Raw genomic sequence first — 16781 nt, 5'->3', positions numbered from 1 at the left:
ACTTCAGTTGCTCTTCCCTAGTTCCCGATGGCATTTATTATCAAATATTCTTGTTTATATGAAGCTAACTGAGGATGGAAAGTTTTCTGAAGCGGGGAGGTGAAAGGGAGGTGACAGTGAGTGAAAGGGTACTGACGGCAGTCGGGTGTCCACTTACCTTCCTGCACTGCGATGTCCATGGGACTGGCGCTGGCACTCTGGAGCAGCTCCTGGTAGGACTGGGCAGACTGGTCAAACAACTGCACGAGCAGTGCACACGTCTTCTCGTATTCACAGCGCCCGATGGTAGACAGCTGGTCCAACTGCTGCTGGACCAGACCCGTATCCTCCAGGGGATCTTCCAGTCCATCTCTACTCCCAACAGAAGGAAGGAGCCCTCTTAAAGTGTGTTGCTGACTTCCCTGTCACAGCAGCTCTCCTCCTCCATTCTGCCACCACGTGCCATCGTAGAGGCCCAACACAACTTTTTACCAAGGAAGGTAAGAACGGGCTGAAGGCAGGGGTCTCACCCAAGCATCAGTCTCCTGAAGTATCTTTCAATCCCTAGCCCTGTAACATTTGTCTGCAGTGATTTTCCCAGTCCTATGCTTCTCAACCCTGAAAGCTCCCAGCTCTCAGCCTCTCGTTTGGTCCTGACTATATAAGACTACAAGTGGCCTATCCCTGCTGTGAGGCCACTTGTTCTGTGATCAGATGGGTTTTGGAATTCAGAAATCTTCAGATTTTAGGGAGGTACTGTATGCTTCTACATGTGACATGAACCCTCCATGGGCTGTGACATGAACCCTCCATGGGCTGTGGCATGTCATATACAATATTCCTGCATCAAAATATATAAATATTATGAATAGTCACACTAAATAAAAGTTTTAAAAACACTACTATGTGTGTGTGCTAAGTTGCTTCAGTGGTGTCTGACTCTTGTGCAACCCCATGGACTGTAGGCTGCCAGGCTCCTCTGTCTATGGGATTTTCCCAGCAAGAATACTAGAGTGGGTTGCTATACTCTCTTCCAGGGAATCTTCCCGACCCAGGGATTGAACTGCAGATTCTTTACCACTGGCACCACCTGAGATTAAGTGGTCTCATATCAGCACAGGTCAAGTTTTGCCATCAAATGAGTTTTCTGTCAAACTTATGAGAAAATTAAACATTCACATCTTAAGTTTCAGAACTGCAGACAAGGCACTGTGGATCTATACCATGTCCTGTCGTATCCACTGGTTTCCTAGACTTAAAAATCTGATCATATCCTAAGCTGTCTACTGTTACGACAAGGTTATATGACAATCCAGCAGCATCACTGCCACTACAACGGGCAGCTCAGAGCTGTGTGTTAACCATGGTCTATACACTAGGCCAGGACACAGTAATTTAATCTCCATTATAATGTGGCCCAAGAGCACACAGCTGTTAGTTGAGTAACTGGGCCCAGAGCCCATACATATCCCCACTCCCCAACATGGCCTGCCTGAAACCTGCTGAGTCCTTAGGAATAAAAGCTATGCCACTAACAGAACAATGCTTTCCAGTAGGCTTCACCAATACCCAGATTCTGAAATGATTCAAGTCATACACAACTGAGACTATAATTATTATGACAAATTTACTTGATTTGAGCAAATTATGCATGCAACTTAAAAATGAAAAAACAACCAGACCGTCAGAGTTCAGGTAAATTCTCCTGAGAAACAGCCAATGAAAAAATATATAAGAAAGGTCTCTACACCAAGAATAACTGTATTTTATATAGGTCATTTCTGAAAGGGTCTGACATTTCTTTACTATAGAGTTCTGGTCCAGTTGGCAGTCAAGAAGACAGAACCCATGTGTCAGGTTAACGCAATCAGTGGCCAGCTGCCTGGGATTCTTGTATCTTCTAGTAAGCTCTGGACAGCATGCTTTATTTATCCACTTATTTCTTGAGAAGTTCACATTAAGCACCTATATGTTACACGTTATAACTGTTGTCACCTACAGCTTAGAAATGCTTCTCTCATGTTTAATGAAAATCAGTGGATATGCTTCATATTCCAAGATGCTGCTATGGTGGGTGAAGAAGGGACATACGTGAACAGGATGTTAAAGAGAAAAAGACTCTTCTTTCAGACATTATGCTCTCATCAGCTGTTGTACTGACAGGAAAAAATATCCATTCTGGTGTTAGCTCCAGTAAGATTCATATCAAGGATGCGTCTACCAACTGGGTGTCGGGTCCCTCACAAGTCTGACACCAAGCCATGTGTAGGGAAAAAGGAAGGCTGTCCATTTCCTTACCTGAGTATGATGTGCACAGATTCCAGACGGGATGTGATGTAGGCTTTGGTGACCTCAGGAGTATATGTCTCCAGCATGTGGGGCTCGGTGGCTTTCACATATGGCACGGAGGCTGCCAGCCGCTGCCAAAGGCTCAGGAGATAGTGCACGCTATTTGGGGCAAATTCCCAATGCTAAAGAAAACCAAGAGAGTAGGCCTCTGTTACCACCATATCGCCTAGAGGTCCAATCTTAAATTTAGTATCTCTTAAGATGCTCTGATGTGACCTCCTAGACGTCCCAGAAGCATCAAACCACAGATGCTCTAAAAGGAAGGAAGAGGAGAAAGAATCGTGGGTGGATGGACACAGCAAAGTCTATTAAAGGGATCCGTAGAATCAGATGTTAGCTCTCATTTGTGTACACAGTACATTAGTCTCAAGCCACTTGACATAAAGAATAAAGGATTAAAAAAAAAAAAAAAGGATAAACTTTGATGGGCTTTGTCCTATGTACTGGAACCAGTCTAATGTGTTTACTGGTATTTCAGAGACTAATCGTCCAGTGAGAAGAGCTGTCCTGAGCTGGTTGAGTAAGTGGCTCTCAGACATCAGTATGTAAGATAGTCTCGTAGGAAGCTTGTTAGAAATAGAGGTGCCAAGGTTCCCCCCCTAGACCGAGTGAACCAGAAATGATGGGAATAGGACCCAAGCACCTGCATTTCTCATCAAGCTCTCTGGATGATTCTGATACAAGCCATCACTTTAGAGAACCCCTGCCTACACACGGCTAAGAAAGAGAGGGTGCTGAGTCTCCTTTCACTCTTCTGCCTGTTTTTTTTTAGGGGGACTATGAAAGAATTCTCCCAGCCTTGAATCTAAGTATTATTCTTGCAATTCCCTCATGTTCTCCTAACCACACTCTTTGTAATGCCATAAGGTTAAATAAAACCAACAAGCAAGGGAAGAGGTTCTAATGTTTAGGAAGAAAGAGACAAGCAATCCACGACAAACCTGTAGGCTGGTCACCGTGAAGTTAGCTATCAATCGGATGACTTCGGGGTAGTTTTCCACCTTCACTAATTCTCCCAGTTGATAGTTACTCTTCAAGCGGGCCAGTAGTCTGCAAAACTCATGGTAATTGTTTGGGTCTGACAAACTCTGGTGACAGTACAGGGAGGAAAAGAAAATGTAAAACATGACTCACTAACTTGCTTCCCAAAGGACATGTGGGATGGCATGGGGGATGGGGAGGCGGTGGGAGATGTGCTTTAACTTCTGAGATGTTGGCCATCATTCTGAACGACACATTTGTATGATTAAAAAACAATTTTTAAAAAAGTCACTTTTAAAGGGGACTATTGCATCTATTATCTCATCTGTTCACAATAATCATGTTGGAAGATGGGGTTATTGGCCTCAGTTGGCAGAGTCTGAAACAGAAGCCCAGAAGGACCATACTACTTGCCAGGGCTGTAATGTTGATTAATGGCAGAAAGGGGCACAATCTCAGATTTAACAGGTTTGTTTGCTTCCCACTGATCGAATGAAAAGTAATGAAATTTTCATTTTCACAGCTGTCTAATTTATCATTAAGCACAACTAGAATGGCAAAGTTACACAAATATTTCATGTATTTTATTATCCCACATTCATGACAACAAACTCACTGTATTAGTACATTTATGTATCTTGTTATCTACTTGTATCAGACACTTTTGTTTGCACACTACACCAGTATATTTGCTTCCTTACACATGTTCTCCTACATTAGAGAAGGCAGGCGGGTGGGGGCGGGGGTGGGGGGGGTGGTTCTTCTGCTTGTCAGTACATCTCTGGCCCGTGGTAGGTGACTCCATACAATTTGCTGACAGAAAAAATGACTTTTTAAAAAGGAAAGAATTGAGTAATGTTTTTTTTTTTCTTTTTCTTTTCTTTTTTTTGGCCACGCCACATGGCATGAGGGATCTTAGTTCCCCGACCCCAGATCGAACTTACGCCCTCCGCAGTGAAGGCATGCAGTCTTAACCACTGGACTGCCACGGGAGTCCCAGAACTGAGTATATTTAAAAGTGAATGGGTCTTATTTATGATATTTCCTAGTGTGGGGAAGTGATACTTAAAAAAAGGAGGTGTTAGCTGAATCTTTCGGACTGAAAAAGACAAGAAGGACAACTGAGTTATGGAATGAATAATATTTGAATGAGAAATCTCCCTTCCTAGCTAAAAGTAGCTCTGTTCACTTAGGCAAATAATTTACATTCAAAATCATGGAAACAAAAACAAAAAACACACAAAATGACTAGTTCTCTCCTTATTTTCCTTCGAAGTGACCCTTTCAATAATTTCAACATTCCTGAATCTAGGGACAAGCTCCTTTTCTGGGTAAATGTTAAAAATCTATGTACAGACATTCACTTAAATCTTCTGAAGGATAACAGATTGAACTGTTTTCTAGGGTTTTTGCTATGTGTGACCTCTAGATTGAGCTTTTTGCATGATAACAGAGAGGTATATACTAATCATACATGCTTATACACACATACACATAAAATAAAAGTAAATTCTCAAAAGTCATACCTGTGGGTTTTCCAGTATTCGTTTAACACCATCAACAAGGTGAGAGAGAAACTTGGCCCTCTCTGCATTGTTGAATAGGGATCTTCTAACTGAGGCAATCTGTACTAAGCAGGATAACACCTAGAGCAGGGCACAACCAAAACACAAATGAGCAGAAAAGATGGTATAGCTCTTTTCATTACTCTTTCCCTTGCTATAAATATTCTTCTCTGTTTTGTCACCCTCTGCTATCATTATAATGATATAAAAAAAAAGATCAAGGAAGGTGTAGTTGAGGATATCTGAAACAGCTTTATTTAAAGAAAAATAAAGGGCATTAGACTCACAGTGAGCATAACAACTGGTTAAATCCACAGTTTGGAACTTCATACAGGTATTATTTTTCAACCACCCCTATGGCTTCTTTGTGTTTAAGATACATATTTAAACTTGAAAATACCAAGAAACTGACAGTAAACAATGCTTTAGACATAGGTTTTTTTTTTTTTTCCTGTTTTATTAAGGCCTTTTGGCTATCAGGTTTTGCTATGTAGTGCTATCATGAAATAACCAAGTCAGAGCTATGCTCAGAAGAAAACAGGTTTTACAATGAAAACATTTTCCCCTTTCCCCATTGCACTAGAAATTTACATTTTGTTAGCCCCTCTTGATCTATTTTCTGCCCTTCTTCTCCCTACTTTCTACTCCGGGAGGTGGACCTCTGTTGACTAACAGCAGGAGTAAATGTAATGATACAAGCAACACAAATTCATGTTTCTGCTAAAGTGAAAGTCCGCATTAATTTGGAAAAGTGACACAGTGACCCGGAAAGCAGTCTACGCAGAAACACTGTGCAAAACACCCACTGACATTCCTTTACTTTCTTTGTAAGTTTTGTACAACAACATTTTACACCAACAATCTGAAGTATCAGACCACTGACTTTTTAGGACCCAAATGAATTTTGGGATTTGAGGTTAATTATTGCTTTAAAGGAGAAATGCAGCATTCCCAAGAGCTTTCAAATTTTATTAAGGACAAGTATGCAAATCTGCCTTTCTAATACAGCTTCCATTGATCACTTATATAACATAGGCCTGAGGGATTTTCAGAAATCTCAGTCTTGACAATCTTCTACTAGACCATATAAGATGAATTCCCTATATTCTAGCCTGTGGCAATTCGAGGTACAGTACAAAGTCAGACACAAAGGGGACCAAAAGAACTTGACACCTGTAGCACTTTGTTATTAGACAGGAACAGTTTAAAAGGAATCAAGGCTTTATAGTGAGAACCTTTAACTGACAAGCTTTATCTCAACAGGCTAGATAACTAACCCTAGTATTCCTAGGAAGAAACTTTACTTCTATGATTTTGTACAACACAATGAACATAAGGCTCATTCGCCACTACTACATTCCAGAAACAGACACTGTAGTCCTGACTCACCAGAGGTGAAAATGAAGGAGGGATGGAATGATAGAGGTCAAAAAACAGCTGCAGAGTTGAAGAATCTAAGAACGCTGAAAGAGAAAAGAGCACATTACTGAATTGTCTGCACACTGGGGCCGGTGCACTCCGGCGCTCTATAGTCATCGGGGAGTGTTATCTTCCTGCTTTCTTATCTTACAGAATGTTTATTTCCTTTGAAAGTGACAAACTAATGGGGGCTTTTTGTTTTCCTTTCTTTTTTTTACAAAAGCATTAGTTTTTAGTTCCTCTAAGAAATGGATTCATTTTTTCTGATTCTCAAACAATGTAAGACAAGCAGGATTCTTCATAGAAAGAACTTTTATCTTTTAGGAACACAGGACCAAGCACATGCACAGGTTCTTTGTTTTTAAAGCTAGAAACTCTCTCAAATGAGCAAGAAAGCAGAAGTCTCTAGGTGAGAAATGTAAGGTCAAACTCACATCCATCAGAAACCGGGTAACCAAGAGTTTGCCCCAGCTGGGGGATCCTCCCAAGTGCAGCTCCCTAACTTTATAAAGACCCACACCAGTCTCCCAAGTTTTCTCTGACAGCAAGCAGGGGATCTGCCAGGGGATCCTGAGCCCACTCTGCTGACTCCAGGTAGAGGGGAGCAGCAGCCTGGTGCGAGGGTGTGGCCATGTTACCTGATCTCCAGCTGGTGGGGATCTGTACCGTGCACAGGTCATCTGAGGACTCGTCAGTGGAAGTGCCGATGAAATCAAAGTTTAGGCAGTTATGAGTGAGCTTGAGCAGTTGCATCAGCAAGCCATGCTGACTTTCATCATTCAAGTTCAGATTCTTTCCAGAAGCCTGTAAAAATGACCACATAATGAGCCCCAAACAGTCACTCCTTTCTTCCAAGCTTGCTACCAGACTTACAAGGAGGCTGCTGAGCCAGAAAAGGAGGTGGCTCAGCACAGTCGAGTGGTGGTTCTCTGCCAGGGGATGCAGCACTTCTAGTACCTTTAAAGTCCTTCCATCACCATGAAACTCCTGGCTCCTTATTTACTATTAACACATGTTTCATGTGCATAAAAACATGAAGCTAGTATTTAAGAAACACCCTCTTTGACATTTACTCTTTACAGGCTGCAGACATTGTGGCCGCAGATAATTCTGAAGCAATATGGGATGAATGGTTACTTCATTTCCATGTTAGATCCTTTTTATTTATTCATCAGCAGTGTACCTGCCTACAGCTCAGTAATGCCCCAGAGCTATGGTGACTATGAGATTCAAGTTTCTACCAGTTGTGACCTCAGGGACTAGCTGGTTCGTTTCTGACAGCATCAGTATCAGAAGAGGATTCAATCCTGTTTTCTCACAAGCTTTTTCCCCCTCTAGAGGGTACAACAGTTTTTACAAGGCAGCTTGCCCAAATTGAGGACTTTTGGGGAATTCTGAAATAAAACTAGGTAGCCGAAGGAAAAGATGGATGGACATCATTTACTGGGACAAAAGAAAAATCCAACCTTGCTTCTCATATTACAATTGAGACACACTGGAAAATGAGAACAAGAACAATAAAACAAAAACCCCAAATGAACACAAAATCAGAGGGTAATTCCATTTGGCTTTCTATATGGACAAAACATCCAAACACAGCTATAAATGTGTACAATTTACAGGTTAACATTTCTTCCTTAGTTCAAGACTATCAATATATGAATTGAAATACCAACTTTCTATTTTAAAACAGTTAATTTCCTTCGGTGATACTGTCTGCCCCTTCAGGTTATGAAATCTAAATGGATGTTAAAAATTCAAAATCTGCTTTTCCTTACAGATGCTGCTTGTTTATTTGCTGCCTGTAACTCAGCAGGGGACAGGGGAGCCAGCCTAGTTTTAATGTGCTAACAATGCAGTCTGAGCCTGTGTTCAGAGCACTGAGAATCAAACACCATAAAAGGAAGATGCTTTAACTCCATATAGGAAGGTCTTATGTGGATATTAAAAAGACCAAACAACAAAAACCTCAAGCTTCATGGCAAACTAGTTTCTTTAAAATAGGAGAATGGGATAAGTGTTCATTTTCGGCTCCTTACCTAGGGGAACAGATGAGAAATCAGGAAATAATTCTTTCTCTCAGACTGGAAGGTCATCAACATCTCAGACATATATATTATGTGAGAGATGATAATTAAATAGATACATAAACTCTCACGGGTCAGTGAAGAGCTGACATCTAACAAGTCTCCAGTTACTCTGATTCTTTCAAAAGGAACCAGGAAGTAGGTACCAACACACAATCTCACCTGTTTTAGTAAATTGCACGAAAGTGTGAAGATATCGAATAACGATGAATCTCGGAAAGAAGAGGCTATTTTTCTGTGCTTGGTTAAAGGATGCGTGGTGTCTGCCTGTGCAGAAAAACAAACCAACACAAGTTTTAAAATTAATGGCAAAGAAAAAATTTTTCTTGTAGACTTCAAATAAAGTAGAAAGATTTTTCAATAAGATCAACAAAAATAACAAAATACATTTTAAACATTTAAGTTACTATTAAACTCTAGTGAGAGAATGAGGATGACGATAAGCGGCAACAGCTCCGCAGGACATCATGTCTCTACCATTTACAGAGGGAAGATAGGAAGAAAGTACAGTGACTCCACTGCAAGGTTTCCCTTTCCTCTGCACTTAAGGAGGTAATATTTAACAAACTGTTGCAAGACTTTGTTAATAATTATTATCATGCTCTTTTGAGGCTGAGTCTCAAAAACAGACAGTCGTAAGGCTTGAATTTTGCTAAATAATCCAGTCAGAGCTGAAGTTACTACAGCCATGAACTTAAGATAAATGGCAATAGCCTGTATAATACTCCCTTTCTTTTCTCACCTATTTCAACATGCAGTCTATTCCACAGAAGTGAGGACTTCAATCAAGGGGCTGTACTGGTCTCTCACTCCTCTGTCCTTGTCTTTTCAGTCATATTTTAAAGGTTTTTGCGGTCAGGGATTAAATCTCTTACTTCTTTCGTATGTCCTCTATAGCTGACACACAGTACATACTCAATAAGAGTGTTAAAGGAATTTCAAGGTTGCCAACAATATTTAGTCCAACCACTTACTGTAAGCTTAAGTCACTTCTATATACTGATCAACTCATGCAGGAGGGAGCTCATCTTCCTTTTGGCACATTATGGAACCTCCACCCCCCAATTTTATTTCTAAGTTCAAATTGGAATGATAACAGAAATATGCTTTCTAATTTAAATCTAAAGCAAAAAAAAAAAAAAAAAAAAAAGCCAATAGAAAATTCAGTTGCACAGAGTTAAAAATATTATGATTTTAGCCTCAGTGTCACTGTGTTACAAATGTCTTAGATAAAAAGGTATCACTAGATTATATACTAGATGCCGTATACAATCTGTTACACAGATCATAATCCAGAGAATAATTACATCTTAAGTACATCACACATATTTCTATTGCTTTCTTAAGAAAGATAAATACAAAATTTTGAAAAGATTCTAAAATACCAACACTGATGGATTTTGTGGAGCCAAGCTTCCAAAGGAAGAGCATTAACCCCACAATCTGTACGTAATTAATGCATGCTCTCTTATTACAAGGGTGTGTGTTTGTGTGTGTGTTCAATCGTGTCCGACTCTTTGCGACCCCATGGACTGTAGCCTGCCAGGCTCCTCTGTCCATGGAGTTTTCCAGGCAAGAATACTGTAGTGGGTTGCCATTTCCTATTCCAGTTACTACAAGGACAGCAGTGGTTAAATAATAAGCAAATTAAGAGCATAGGCTCTGCAATAAGCCTATGCGGGTCTGAATTCATACACTGTTTGTCGCCTGGTAACTGTGATATCATAGGCAAATTAGTTAATCTTTATGTGCCTTGGTTTCCTTATCCAGAAAACAGCATAACCAGAGTCTCTATCTCACGGGACTACTGTGAGAATAAAATTAATATAAGTGCTTAGAACAGTGCCTGCCACACAGAAATCACTCAAAAGTATAAATTATTATTTTAATAATTACCAATCGTAGTGTGGATTGCATGTGACAGAGAATACAATATGGACTCCGGATTTTAATAGGCTCTAAGCTAGTGAGTGTATTTAAAATACCAACTCACAGTTAAATTTCTCAGGGTTAATTAAAAGTCTGCATAAGTATGAGCAATAGCAACAGTGATGCAATGTAATTAATAGCTGACAGCTGAAGGGTGAGCTGTTACAATTAATTCAGGCCTGTTCAATAATTACAACATTTTGGCTGGATACAAAAGTAAATGACTAAAAAATATTATAGCCAGAGCAAAAGAAAGCCACTGGTGTTTCCTCTGTAGTAATCTGTGACATCGATGACTATTTTAACAAATTATTTGATATTTAGCAGAATGTTTTGTGCATTCTGAAAAGATTATCAGCAAAATCTTTAATAAAGGCAAATGAGAATTGATTTTTGAATGATTATAAATACATTAACTTATACAGCAGAAAGAGCACACCAGTGATGCGGGTTTCCTAAGTTCTGACTTAGGATCATTGCGCTCTTCTCTAACATTAAACATTAATACCACTGAGGAAAGCTGAGATGAGAGAAAAAATATTCTGGAGATGGAAGGGCATCCGGACCTCACTCACAGAGGAAAACCCCATGGAACTATTTTGTTTCAAAAGGGCATTAATCACTTACCGCAAAAGCACACAACTGCCAAAAAAGATCATCCCACACACAGGCAGAAAACACCAATACTAAGTAAAAATATGGCACTTACTTCAATGAGGAAGGCTGTAGCACTTACTTGATTAATTTCATTGGTTAGCTGCGATAAAATCGTGACACCAATGATGCAGTATTCAACACTATCCTGGTTTAAAAAAAAAAGGTAAGGCAGAAAGAGTTGGCCTGTGCAGCTTGATTTCAGCATCTGGAATGCAGTCATACTTAAACTGCCTAGACAAGGTATGAGAAATTGGTATTTTAAAACTGCTGCTTTTCAGGACACAAAATCTAACTGATATATAAGAGGACTGCTAAATCTGACTGCATCAAAATTGAAACCTTTTGTATGTTAAAAATATCCACAAGTTTTACACTATACATATTGTAGGAAGAGAAATTAGCAAATCACATCTGAGATAAAAGACAAATGAATGTGTAAAATAATTTATATGAAAGGCTGTATACAAAAAAGGGCAAAGAACTGATTAAAAAAATGTACCTAAGATATAAACAGGAAGTTCACAAAAAGCAAAAATAAGTAGTAAATGAGCATATGAAAATTTGTTTGTCTCATTCATAACTCAAATGCTAAGCTACCAATTCTTTCTACCTATGAAACTGGAAAAATAAGAAAGCTGAGCTCACAGGGTGGAGGTACAGGGAAACAGACATATTAACTGTTGGAGGGAATAACTTTTTTTGAGGGTAATTTGGAATATCCATGTAAACCCAAAATACACATGTCTTCTCACTGAATAATTCAAAGGCTAGGAATTCACACTATAAACACACTTAGCTCAAAGTATAAACACACAAACACACACACACAAGGAATATTCACCAAAGTATTTATTTACCAGTGTAGATATAGATACTAACTAAATACTCGCCTAGAAGAGTTAAATGAATTATAGTGTTTTAAACTGGAATAGTATGTAAGCAGTAGAAAGAATGAAGTAGGGTTTGTGCTGACATGTAAACATGTGAAACCAAGACATTAAGAATTAAAAAGATACGGAAGAAAATGTACCAAACAATCCCATTTGCAGATCAATATCTAAGCAAGCATATATTGCCTCACTTCTTTCATCGAGTATGTATGTCGTACCTGTAAAAACCTGGTGACATCTGTGATTGCATTTCTGAAGACGTAGTCATCCTTCTGACAGTCAAACCAGCCCAACTTTGTGATCCTGGCATATAATTGGATAAGTGCTTGCGTCACAAAAGTGGCCAGCTTTGGCCGAGTGGCAAGATAGTTGAGCACATAGTTCCCTATAAAACAGAAATAGTCTACATTGGAGATGGCTCTGCCAGGGAAGGGTGTGTGTTGTTAAATGTCTAAGAAGTGGTAAATCTAGACTCTTTACCCTAAACTTCCTTAATTATTCACACTACTGAGAAACAGGACTTTAAATTTAACATTCACTAAACTTTCCAACTATTAGGGCTTCCCTCAGCTCAGTTGGTAAATCATCTGCCTGCAAAAGCAGGAGACCCTGGTTTAATTCCTGGGTCAGGAAGATCCCCTGGAGAAAAGAAATGGCAACCCACTCCAGTATTCTTGCCTGGAGAATCCCATGGACAGAGGAGCCTGGTGGGCTACAGTCCATGGGGTTGCAAGAGTCAGACACGACTTAGCAACTAAACCACCATCACCAAACTTTTCAGCTCAGAATTGTATACAAGTCACAATGAAGAACCTGAAGTAAGGGAGCCTTGAATCTAGCTCTTGATGGTTAAATAGCATGGTTGGCACAGAATTCAAAATCTTCAGCAATGTTTTTCTTAGTTACCAGTGATGGTGAAGACCAGGTAAAAGAAACTTTCTGAAAACAAAACAGCTAACTTGGGCTTTATCTAGGAACAATTATATTGGGCCCTCTTCACTTTTAAGCCCAATTCTGGAAAGAAACTATATTCTAGATATTCTGTATGCCTAGTAACTTCAGAACATTATCAAACAAGCAACATAAATGTAACTATTACTAGAATATCACTAAACAAACTAATTTAAGAGAGAAAAGACAACTTTCTACTCACGAATATCTATCCGTTGTTCCAATGGTAGAGGGTTATTTGTGCGCGATACAAGCTTTGTAAGGCATGTAGCTGCCAGTAACTGGGAGTAAGATGACTGTGAAAAGAGAGGGGGAAAGGGCTTAGGATTCAATTTTATTAAGTTAGTCAGTCAAAGTTTTTAACTTGGAGATCTGAGTTCAGATTTAAAAAAATTAATCAGCTTTGTTACATTTGATCCTCTGGATTTTTAAGGGTCTCATACTAAGGAAAAATGAGCCCATTCATCATCTGTACTCATTAAGCTGACTTCAGTCATGAATAAAGGGCAGGATAAAGTGAATGCCTGATCAAACTGAATCTAATACAAGTATCTGTATCATTTTGAGGGAGGAGAAGTTAGAAGAGATCTTTACAGAAAGATATTAAGCTCTATAGAAGACAAATCTCTTCTTTCATTAAAATCAAAAAATCTTCTCCAATAGCCTTGTTATAACAATGTTTAAAAAAGTTTCACCTCATAATATTCCTGTAGTATAGCATTAGAAAGAAGAAAAAAAAAATATAGAAGTAGTATTAGAAGGAACCACCGCCTTATGCTGTGTAGTTAATCCCCAAATTGTATCTTTCCATCAGTACAACTATCAATCAGCTACTGCTTTGGGGAATGTATATGCTGGTTTTAGTAGTAAATTCATAACAATTATTTATGAGAAAGAAAAAAAACTATGCCCTAAGCAAAGGAATAGCATTACCATATTCTCAAGTGTAGATTTTAATGAATTTTAAACTTATGGAGAAGCAGAGTATTCAATCTGACCATAATATATAAGAAGGAGCCATACGCAGATTCGAATTCCTCCATGCAGCTGTGTTACATATAACATCATATAACAGGGATAGACTCAGAATCACCAAAATAATTTAATCAAGGGTCGAACATAATTTTCCACGAAACTGTAAGTCCTTAGGGCAGTAGGCTATCTATAGAGGCTATTCACAGGCATTACATCATACCATCAAATATAAAAATAACTTAAGCTTATGAAAAAAATCTATAAAAGGGACTTTGGAGGGCATGGGAGGGAGGTTCAAGAGGGAGGAGATACATGTATACATATAGCTGATTCATGCTGTATAGCAGAAACACAACATTGTAAAGCAATTACATTCCACTTAAAAAAAACTGTATGTTAATGGCTTCCACACCAAAAAAAGTGACTCTGACATGTGATTTTTTATTCAATGCTTGAACATTGTTTAAACTGATTAAAGCAGGTGTGTCAGATCACTAATAATGCAAGAGGCTACTATAACTGTAGAACACAGTGTATAACAGTAAACTACATAATATGAAAATGGTTTCTGAATATGACTCCAATAAATCTGCTAAATCATGAAGAAGTCGATAGAGATCAAAGAGGAAGAATCCACTATAATTAAGTCTTTCACTATTGCACCACCCCTGTGTTATTCCAGCCTGCTGACTATCAGTGTGAGGAACTGGAGTTAACAGTGTCACAAATGACAATGGGGCTTCGGTGGCAGTCAGTTGAGAGTTAGTTGTGAATCTCCCACAGTACGAATCCAAACTGTTCAATACCAGAACCAAGTGATGGAAAAGAAATATAAAAATACTATATGCAAAAACAGAACAGAGCACAACCCAATCTCTGACCATGATGCTTTAACCTCCAGACGCTTGGGAAAGAGTCAACTTCTTTAGCTACTAAGGATATCACTTAGCCAACTGTAGTCTGTTCTATTTACTGCATAAATTCTCTAACACTATTAATGCAAATTTAAAAATGAAGCCATTGAGAATTCTATACTCTCAATAAATTAATGGCTTTCCTCCGTTTCACACTTCCTTCTGGTCTCTGGCAGAGTGCTGGCTGCTGGTCTAGCTGGGATTCTAAACTCTCTTGATGCCCTTTCATGACACCCTGGATGGATGCTTGTCCTTCCTAAGACCTCCATCCTGCCAAAAATATTAACTTAATCAAATTACGTATCATGAAAGCATTATTTTGATCACTGCATGCCATTTTTAAGCTGGAAGAAGTTCTAATTTCATTTTAAACATTCTAACTTCCTGTCATTTCCATTGTGAAGGAAAATTTTTCCCCTGCACATCTAAGACAAAAAGCAGCAGTTGTGGTACAGGGGAGGAAACACAGAGCAGAAAGGTGACAAGAATGTTGTGGATAAGAAAGGCCATTTATATATAGCCGTGTCTTCTTTGTAAAAGGTGTGAAGTGATACATAAGTGTAAAAAACAGAAAAGGAGTCCCAGAAATTTGATTCAAGAATAAAAATTATAGGACAAAAATATACGCTCAGTGAGATTTTCCTGGTGACTCCGAAGGCCTTTTTTGCTAGTGTGGCAGGTCTGGTTTGTTTTAAAAGTGAAAATTAAGAAGGCAGAGATACCTAGAAGAATCAAGGAACAGAAGTTATCCCAATCCACCCCTAAACTTAGAACCAGACTATATCTTCCTAAACCTGTTCCTCTTTAGGATTTTTCAAATCTTACGTACACTTCCTCTTTCGAGGAGTAGCTGGCACTTGCTCAGGCAATCAGGGCTGTTGGTGAATTCAACCAAGGCTTTCTCTGCCTGCAGTCGAGTGGTCGTATCTGTTGTTTCATACAGCTGTTTGCACAGATTCTCTAGTTGGGCCAGGCTCTGGAAAAGATCAGTCAAAAAAGAAATCAGTCCAGTCTACTACATACATAAGTTGACTACATACATACTGTGCTTGAAATTACTAGATGGAGATAAATAATAATCAATGAAGAGAGACTTGCTTCTCAATGTGGAGGAGAATCTGGGTGACCTTTATCTAAAAATAACCACATACAGCCCTCTTCATTTGATGCTTTAGAAGACAAAATGACAGAATGCCTAAAATCTATACACTTTTTCAGTCATTTGCTTAAAGTTCAGACACAAATGATACATTTTTTTCCTTGCAAATATCTATCCTAAGCTTCTCCAAAATGTTTTCAAAGAAAAATGCAGAATTTACTTGCTCATCCATCAATTTCAAGATTATGATTACTAAGTCATCACTGTAAAATTAAGCACATAAACACACAATGTAAGCGTCACAGAGATCTTTACATAGGTTGAAATATTCTCCTTTTGCCTGTAGCTATCAGCTTATAATTATGTGTACACGCAAAGATGGCCAACCTCTAAGTTTCAGAATGCAAGTACGCACCTTCCTCCCCGGGTCCCTCATGTCTAAAGTTCAGGAGACTCTCTTCTGTTGTACTTTAAACTCTTGCTTTGGTTCCAAATTTAAAGCGCAGGGTCAAAATAAATTCAACCTGAGCATGTGCTCAGGCAGAGATAAGACATGGGAAACGCCCCCAACAAACCCTACTTTCCAAATCTTGAACCAGTTCCAGGGAGGCAGGAAGGGGATGGGTGTGTGCTTTGGTCAAAACCCCAAAGGGATACAAATTCACTTCCACTTAGTGTGGTGTTTAAAAGCAAAGAGGAAAGAGTTCATGTAACTATCACCTTTCACTGACTGGAGAGGTGGGCAAACATCTGTTAAGTTTTTAAAGGACCAATTTGGACTTTAAGAAGAAAATTTGAACTTCTACAGCAGCAAGTAAGATCTGGTTTAAATAGTTTGAGGGATCCTACTACTATTAGAAATGACAATTCTGACAAGAACCAAAATAATAATTAGGCAAACCAACCTGTGTAAATAGCCTAAAATATATCACACAGCCAGTCTGCCCAAGGCTTTTCATTATCACTTTATTTCATTAAGCTAGGAC

General features: G+C 38.9%; 1 protein-coding gene across 2 annotated transcripts in view; it reads right to left on the bottom strand.

Moving 5' to 3' along the window:
- Positions 1 to 16271, bottom strand: part of XPO7 (exportin 7) — a 36414-nt gene extending 20143 nt beyond the window's left edge. Inside the window, exons 1-12 of one of the 2 annotated variants that reach the window (XM_070794857.1) lie at positions 16211 to 16271; positions 15526 to 15672; positions 13010 to 13103; positions 12075 to 12241; positions 11019 to 11111; positions 8543 to 8647; positions 6932 to 7097; positions 6264 to 6337; positions 4836 to 4955; positions 3270 to 3416; positions 2278 to 2450; positions 158 to 351 (exon numbers count right to left, since the gene is read on the bottom strand). In XM_070794857.1, coding sequence (XP_070650958.1) covers positions 158 to 351; positions 2278 to 2450; positions 3270 to 3416; positions 4836 to 4955; positions 6264 to 6337; positions 6932 to 7097; positions 8543 to 8647; positions 11019 to 11111; positions 12075 to 12241; positions 13010 to 13103; positions 15526 to 15672; positions 16211 to 16231 — 1501 coding nt within the window. In that variant the 5' untranslated portion in view covers positions 16232 to 16271. The remainder of the gene's footprint in view (positions 1 to 157; positions 352 to 2277; positions 2451 to 3269; positions 3417 to 4835; positions 4956 to 6263; positions 6338 to 6931; positions 7098 to 8542; positions 8648 to 11018; positions 11112 to 12074; positions 12242 to 13009; positions 13104 to 15525; positions 15673 to 16210) is intronic. The other variant, XM_070794858.1, reaches the window with a different exon arrangement.
- Between the last annotated feature and the right edge of the window lie 510 nt (positions 16272 to 16781).

The sequence above is a fragment of the Bos indicus genome, chromosome 8 (genome assembly GCF_029378745.1).
Source record: "Bos indicus isolate NIAB-ARS_2022 breed Sahiwal x Tharparkar chromosome 8, NIAB-ARS_B.indTharparkar_mat_pri_1.0, whole genome shotgun sequence".
Lineage (NCBI taxonomy): Eukaryota > Metazoa > Chordata > Mammalia > Artiodactyla > Bovidae > Bos > Bos indicus.
Note: the sequence above shows the minus strand (reverse complement) of the source record. Positions and strands in the feature narration are given on the sequence as shown.